General features: G+C 48.0%; 1 protein-coding gene across 1 annotated transcript in view; it reads right to left on the bottom strand.

The window, feature by feature from the left end:
• Positions 1–8447, bottom strand: part of STK11 (serine/threonine kinase 11) — a 48499-nt gene that overhangs the window by 20994 nt on the left and 19058 nt on the right. The window contains exon 7 of the mRNA XM_009640062.2: positions 1891–1948. Coding sequence (XP_009638357.1) covers positions 1891–1948 — 58 coding nt within the window. The remainder of the gene's footprint in view (positions 1–1890; positions 1949–8447) is intronic.

The raw sequence follows: 8447 nt of genomic DNA, 5'->3' as shown, positions 1-8447 counted from the left end.
GAATTAGGGGCAGGCTGTGCCTACAGAGCACAGCAGATTTGCCACTGCCCCCCGTGCTAGAAGCATGCTCTAGTTTCTCCTGCTTTCTAGCTACAAGCAGGGTCTCTAGAGAAACCTCTTTGCTTCCAGCTGGGCAAAGCTGACGCAAAAAGCGCACTGCCACATGGGAGAAGCATAAAATCAAGTAATAGAGTTGGATAGCTAGCTCAAATAGCCAGCAGGTAATGACACATGAGAAGCAGCCGCGCTGCCCCCAGCTTGGGGGCCCTTTGCTGCAGCCTTTGGACCCACAGCACTGATAGGAAGGAGAGCGCTTTCAGTGCGGTTCTCAACACCTACTGACATACTCCATGGACTTAATTTCTGCCATGCTTCCTGACAGTGCTTCCCGCCAAAGCATCGGTTTGACAGCACAGAAAGCTGGTCTCCACCCTAGCACTAGCTGCAGCAAACAGAATACTTCATTGGGAAGTACAAAAGCATCCAGTGCTTTGCTGTCGGGTTTGAAGCGCTCTCGTCCTCAGTGGTAGATGAGAGGGCAGTAACAGCAAGAGCTATTGTTTCAAAGACCAGCTCTATATGGTGCTTTAAGTGCCCCGTGGCATTGAAGAGGCCAGCCCCAAGCAGTCTCTTTTATGGCCCACTATTACTGGGGGGCATGTGCATGGGGAAAGGCAGTCTTGAAAAGCAAATTCCTGCTCCTATCATCTCCCAGACCCAGCAAAACAACTCATGCACAGCACTTGGCGACTATTTAAAGGAGTCAGCCTGACTGCTTAATTAATTGACCAGGCAGCTACATGAGACCTGCCTCCCCAGCCTCTTTGATCTTCGTCAGGGGTAGGTCGCAGTTGCTCCTCTGCAGAACACCAGTGCAGTTCAAGCCTGTCAGGTTTTGTTCTGTGGCTCCCACAGATGCCTCCCATGCCATAACATCTACCAGGGATCATCATCCGACAGCACACGGCGACGCTGCTGCTTTTTTTCAGAGACACGAGAAGAAAATGGTGCTCTTCCTGCCTGCAGGCAGCACAAAGGAGGCCCATCACCTTCCAGGAGCAGAGCCTTGTTTTTACAAGGTTCCCAAAAGCTTTCTGGGCAAGCTTGTAGGCAGGACCTCTGCCGAGCAGCTGCAGTCCAGCAGGCAGCTCTGCGTGTCCTCAGAAGCACTTCCTATTCAAATAGGAGATAAGCTAATGCAGCCTCCGCGATGAAGCATCCTTATGATGCTTTTTGTTCTGGTACTTTTATCCGCCCAGGAAATCTCTGCTCAGAGGCAGCATGTTCAAACAGATCCTTTAAAAAAAAAAAAACCCTCAGAGATAACGGGGCCTTTCCCCCCTCAGACAATGGCGAGGATAAAGGGGGAGGATATGGAGGAGGGAGGAGTATGACATTAAAGAGAAAGAAAAAAAAATTTCCTATTGTCCTGGAATGCTTCTCCACATACTGATTCCATATGGAGCAAATACCAAGGGATATTTCTGCCACCAGACTGTCCAGAAAACCAGAACTAACACATGTTACTAAACAGTCCCAGTTCAGTAACCCAGCTTTAAGGAACCCCTGTTCTGCTCCATTAGTACTACTGACCTCTGAAAAAAATTATCCAGAACCCTTAATTATCAAGAACCAGTCGCACTAGAAACATATTTTCAACATATTCATTATTTACTGGTTCGCAACTCAAATGCTTTAACCGGATGCTCTAATAGGAGGAAAAAAAGCCAAGTAGAGGTTGCCAGAGCTCCAGCAGAGCTGGAGGAAGGATATCTAGTGACTTCCATGTGTCTGCTGTCAAAAGGAAAAATGAGTTGAGAGCAATAGCATAGGTACATTAGCATAAGAACCAGAAAGAGAATGACTAATAGGAAGAAGCTGAACACTCACTTGTGCTGCCTTATCTGCTGTATTGAAAATCTCTTGGCTGGGTCGTATTCAAGCATCCCTGAAAAGAAGGAAAAAAAGTCCAGGTGTGATCACAGATGCTCTCAGCCAAGTTGAAGACAGGAAGCACAAAGCTCTACCCTTCCCTCCCACCTCCCGCCCCCAGCAGTGACTGCTGTGTCCAGTCCCCCTGGCAGCCTAGGGAGCCTTTCCCTCCAGGAAGAATCTGCTGCATCAGCCACGGGAAGCTCAGCACAAACCCCCGACTTCATTGCTGACCACCTGATCAAGTCTGTTCCTCAGTTTCCCCACCTGAAAATTGGATATGACCCTTCCCTCCTTCACACTGCAGGGACAGAGGCCTGCTACAGCCCCAGAGCACAAGTCCAAGCAAGTCTCCAGGCAAAGAACATCAAGATTTTGCATTTCATGGATAATGCCATCGAACTTTCTCCACGGAAGAGCCAAAGCCTTAGGCATAGCATATATCCAGTTGCTCAGCATCCCAGAAACTCTAGTCTAGTGAAATTCTATTCTGGAAGTACAGCTGGGGAGAACTGACAAAAATAAGTAATCCTACTGTCCATCCTGTCGCCCTGGCCAGGAGTTTGATGTCTGGCATCATCTGCTAAGATAACTGGGGTGGGGGGGAGAAGGAAAGTAGTTCATCCGTATTCTCTCTAATGAGAGGGAGGTGGATTCCTTAAACAGACTCATGAGATGCCCACTCTGCTCCACTGTCTTTAAAAAGCTTCACAACTCAACAGAAGGGAAGCAGCAAATTTTGCCGTGTGCTTCAGAACCTAGGCAACAGGACCTAACGGGTCTCATCCAGCAGCATCCAAGATATTCTCCAATGAAGGCTCTAAGAATATGTTCACCTAATAAATGTTAACAAAGTCCTACTGCTGTGCATTACAAGGAGTTTTGCTTTTGCTGACGATACCCCTTTGTTGCTTGTGAAGCACCAGCACTGTTGAGTCTCGCACAGGTAGCATGAAGAGTAAGGTTTTGGAAAGAGAGGAGGACCCCATCTCTAGCAAGCAGAGGAAAAGAAAGGCTGGGAAGCAGAACAGACAGCCAAACAGGAGTTAGGAGAGTCGGGGCAAGGAGCAAACAGCGCAGAGTGGTGGGGAGAGCCAGTACAAGGACACATCGAAGACACAAGGACGGGAGATACATTTGGATGGATGCTTAGGAAGGGAGGGCTGGAGAGACACTGTAGTTCAAATAAGAAATTGCAAGGGCTTTGCAGATGAGTTTCTGCGATACTGTTGGACAAGGGTAACGGAGGAGATAAATCACCAACAGCACATGCGGTAACACAAGCTGATCCAGAACATCTTCCTTGTCAGTTCAGTTTGTATCACATTACTAACAGTAACAAACATGGGCACAGACAAGGTGTAGCGCAGAAGGACTGAAGAAGTTTCCCACCCCCCCAAAACCAAAATACAGTTTGCCATGGCAATTTGTAAAGGTTTATCCATGCTGACAGCACTAGTAGCTTTAAGGCAGATGGGGTCACTACTGATCCACATTACATCACTACAAAGTGGGTTAAAGAAACACTGGAAGACCTCTCCATGTTCGAGAAGGTCAAGTGCATCACAAGCATCTGGCCCGATGAACTCAAGGCACTAGAGTCTTCAGAGCCCAACTCTTCAGAGCTCTTCAGACAGAGCATACCGGAAATTTATGCTTGCCTTGCCAAGACCATAAACCCCACCATATGGCTATGCTAGAGTGACACGGCTGAGCTCAACTGGAGCTAAAGCAATGGCTTCCTGCTCAGGAGCTCTAAACCTTGAGAATAGTTCCTTATCTTGGATATCTTCTCCCCCAAATAGGCCGAAGCCCTACAAGCAAGCAGCCAGCAGCCCAGGCTGCAGCTACAGATGAAAACAGCATGTGGCAGGAGGTGATTAATGCCAGCGACAGCACCAAAAACTGAACAGCTCCACTGCTAGGTCTGCTACCGAGGGACACCGCCAAAAGAGTATTTTGTGATGGTCTTACAGTAAGGGCGAGAGAAGGGAAGTTACCGTTGAGCCACCTTCAGCACAGAAGGGACTTGACCCTGAGTCTCGCTGTCCTGCAAAGCGCTGCAACACTTGTAATACAACATCTAGGTGCTTTTGCAGGGCTAATTCCAAGTTGTTTCCTCACCTTAGCCACAGTTAATGAAACGATGCTAGAGAAAGCCCTCTTTTTTTCAGTGAGTTACACGAAACAAACACCCTTACAGTTACAAACCCATAGTTATCAGTTTAACACTGAACACAGCCTTTATCAGGGACTTTCTCCACAACAAGAGTCCTTGCAACACGCACTCCTCCTTTCTTCTGTACTCCAGCACGTGTCCGTAGCAGTCCCCGCACCCTTCTTGGAACTGCAGAACAGCCGAGGTTGGAAGGGACCCCTGGAGATCACCTAGCACAACCCTCTTGCTCAAAGCAGGGTCAGCTTGCCCAGGACTGTGTCCAGTTGGGTTTCAAATGTCTCCAAGGATGGAAACTCTACAACCCCCCATGCAACCTGTTCCAATGCTCAACCACCTTTGCAGTAAAGGAGTTCTCTCGCAGTCAGATGCAATTTCTCCTCACCTCACAAGAAAAGTAGTAATAACTGGAAAACAAGATGGGAAGGTGGTTCAGAGAAAAAAATCCCACACCTAATTAAATAACCTATTAATAAGATTGTTAGACAGTAGCTTCGCAGCTGAGCTGCCCAGATGTGTTGGGGTTTTTTTATTTTTAAAGAACTAGGACTGCAAAGAGATCTTACATGAGGTCTAGGGGACACCAAAGCAAGGTTATCTTAGTAACGCAATCACAAACAGGTAAGTCAGGACACCAACCTTCTCCCCTCCCCCAGTTTATTTCTTTAAAGACCACATTTCAAGGTGGTTTTGGAATCCAGCTTGTCATCATCAAGTTCAGGATGAACTTCTGCACATCCAAGCAGACACAACTGGAAACTCTTCATATCAATATGAAGCACAGTGGGACTCCCTCAAGGCCCTGGCACTTTCAGTTTGGGATTAATTTCACTAAAGAGGAGTTGGGGCACCCTCATAAGCAACTCACTTCGACCAAAGGAAAAAGGGAGATCTGCAGCAGTTCAGACACTGTTTGAGGAATGCCAGGGCTAACAACAAAATTTAAGGCATTTACCAGATGAAACCAGTACAAGCAGAGGATAAAGTTCTAAGGTAAGTTATCGAGAGGCCTAACAGCAGCGGTTACAAATAGCTACGGTGTGGAGAGCTGTATTGTTCTCAAGCAATGCAAGAGGCATAAAGATAACTGAGCAAAAAGAATATTTACTTTAATGAAAATGGACCATATTTTGGGCAATGTTTGGAAAAAAAAAAAATGGAGAGCCCAATCACCAAAAATATATATACATGCGTTCAGCTCTGACTCACTCATGGCAGCTCTGTGGCTGAAGTCCTGTACAGAAAAGAGACTTCATCAAGACAAAACATCACGTACTATTCACCAGCCAAGTCATCCAAGAGTGCCTGCCCACAGTAACCACACACACTCTACCATTTACGGTAAAGATTTCCATGCAGTTTATCTGCGCGTAGAGCCGAGACTGTAACAGGGCGACTCTTCAGGAGGATGCCTAACTCGCAAACCTCTGCTCCCGTGGTATTCCAGAAGGATTTGCTGTGCCCATAGAAGGGATATCGGGCCCATTTCAGCACACCGGCAGTCTCAACCCCCTTTCAAATTATGTCAAGTGGCAATTGGGAAACTGGAGACCACGAACCTGTCTTGAGCTCCTCACAGAGTCCAGCCCCCACACCCCAATAATCCTGAACAAGCATAGCGTTGTATCCTGCGGTAGAATATCGAGGTTTTAGCAGACAGCATGGTCTTAGGTGCGGCATTTGAGAAGCCAGAAGAAATATAACAGCAAGAGTTAATGGACTCAACTTGGATTTCACTTCAGAGCCTCCAACTGGGATCAACATTGCAAACAAGCAATATAAAACAAGACAGGACTTCTTCCCTCTCCTTCATCCTCTACAAGCACAGCCAGGCATTCTGACCAGAAACTCCCTTTGCAGGCAAACCTTCAGTCTTTGGTCAAACACCCGTGGAAGCCTTGCCCCTGGACGGGTGAGAGACACCAGCCTGCCTGACTGTTGGCTCCGGGGACACCCTGTTTCTGCAGAATTAAAGCACCCCCCTTCCATCAGAACACACATCCTCTCACCATCGCTGTAAGGTCACAGCAGTTACACAGAAGCGAGAAAACAAAACACTGAGGAACCAACCAACTTGTCCCCAGCCACAAAGTCTGTAGCGGAGCCTGGAAATCAATCCAGATGCTTAATGCAGAGACTGCAGTCTCAGAGCTTTCCCTTTCAGTAAAAGTACATCAGAAAAGGAGAAAGAAAAGCTGACCTGGTGCATTTTTCTTGTCCAGAAGCAAACTGCATACAAGTTGGTAAGTCACGTGCAGACGGTGACAGAAGAACCCTAAGGCTATTTACAAACCCTTCCACCCTGGCACATCTTTATGACTACACACAGGAGCCAGAGCAGTACCAGCCCCTCTCTTTTCCATCAGCAAAGAGTACAAATACAGCTTCATCCCTGATTAGGGAGACAGAAAGAGGAGCAGCATCCCAACTAATCTGCTAAAATACACCGTCATGCGAGTCTCTTTACAAGTCAAATACCACAGAAGCTTTAAGTCCTCTAAATTCTGCTTCATCTGGAAAGAGGAACAAAGACATAAAAACCACCTCAAGGGGGAAAAAGTAAAAAAATACACCCAAAAAAGTAGTCAACAGAAGAACAGGAAAAAACCTTAAAAAGCGTATTCTAGCATTTGCCTCACAGCCAGACCAGTGCTATGGTCAATGCAGCCCTTCTAGCCGGGGAGGAAACAAGCACTTTGTAGCACACCGAATTCTTCCTTACAACAAAACCAGAACAAACGCTTGCAGCACTGCAGAGTGCTTTAAGAGTCTTTTAAAAGCAACGCAAAGGCGAAACAAAGTCCCTAGTGAGATAGAGCTGGGCTGTGGGTGTCTGCTGCTCACATAAAAGCATCAGCCAGCCATTGACAATATCTGATCCGCAGGCTTCTGATTCAGTTTCAACCTGCTGCAGAAGTAGCAGGCACCTACCAGGAAACGCAGATGTTCTGGAGGAAAAGCATGAACTAAATAAAGCATTTAGGTTTTGTCACCATAGCTACGTAGTATTACCACTGCAAGCCTCAGCCTTCGTCTTCAGCAGAAGCCTTGCTATCTGCTGGGCCGTGGGGATGCTCAGGCCTGCCCAGCGTGGAGGGAGCCGGCAATCCCACTCCGTATTGCAGCCACCTCAGGCCCACTGGGCACTCCAACCACTAGAAGTAGTAAAGCGTGCCAAACCAAACAAGGAGAATATCAGGAGGTTTTGCCAGCTTTCAATGTGTAACAGGTACCTACGACAAGATGAGGGCCAGGAGAGTGTTCTCAGGTGGGACGGAGGGAGGACAGTAAAAGGAATCCTTAGTATTTCCCACTGCCCTGGAAGAAGACAGAGACACAGACATCCCCCCAGGGCAAGCTCCTCTGCCTACTTGCATTTCTGCAGTGCCCAGGCACAGAAGGAATGAAGACAGACAGCAGCTAGGAGTAGCTTTCTTCCCCGAAAGGGCTGTCAGGGACTGGAAGGGGCTGCCCAGGGAAGGGGTCGAGTCCCCATCCCTGGGGGGATTTAACAGCCGGGCAGACGCGGTGCTGAGGGCCAGGGTTTGGGGGTGGGATGGCAGGGGTAGGGGAACGGTTGGACTGGGGGAGCTGAAAGGGCTTTTCCAACCTAAATGATTCTGTGATTCTATGAAGGGGGCAACTCAGGCTGGAAGAGATGGACAAAGGGCATCAGGTGCGAGGCTTCTCTCTTTAAAATGAGGCAGAAGGAAAAAGTAGGAGATTCTGACTCCAGGTCTCATACAGGGGCTGGAAAGAGAACTAAAAAGGGAGTTATTCTGCTAATGAAGCGTAAGATTTGAAGCTATCAATATCCTCAGGACAAGAAAAAAAAGAAACAACTGCCACGCTCATTTTCCCTGGGGGACAACACTAAGTGCAGCAGAGAGGCTTATCGCAAACCTCAAATGATTTCTGCTGGATGCTTTAGAAGATTGGCTGCCAGTCTAGATGGACCACTGGTTTTACTCCATTTGGGTAATTCCCAAGCTCATAAAAAAGGCCGTGTTTTGAGTCAGCATTCACAAATCAAACGCCACACGTAGACCGGGAACATCGTTCCCCGGGGCGCAGGGCTACGACACGAAGCACAGATCAGTCGGGAGTGCCGAGCTGTGAGCAGTAGCCGCGTTGGTCTCGGCAGAGCGGCCGAGATGCCAGCTGTGCCGAGTGCAGTTGGAAGCAGCGCCTTACGTAATGCTTCCCGAAAGCTGTTAAAGCTAGCTAATGCTTTTTGAAACACACGGAAATAACTTATTTTGTAATCAGTACGGGGCCCGGTAAGCTAAAATAGGCTCCTGCGAGTGGGATTGCAGGGGGTCTGCCACCCCTCGGCAGC

The sequence above is a fragment of the Egretta garzetta genome, unplaced genomic scaffold (assembly GCF_000687185.1).
Source record: "Egretta garzetta isolate BGI_Z169 unplaced genomic scaffold, ASM68718v1 scaffold396, whole genome shotgun sequence".
In the NCBI taxonomy this organism is placed as follows: Eukaryota; Metazoa; Chordata; class Aves; order Pelecaniformes; family Ardeidae; genus Egretta; species Egretta garzetta.
This window is presented reverse-complemented; position numbering and strand designations above follow the sequence as displayed.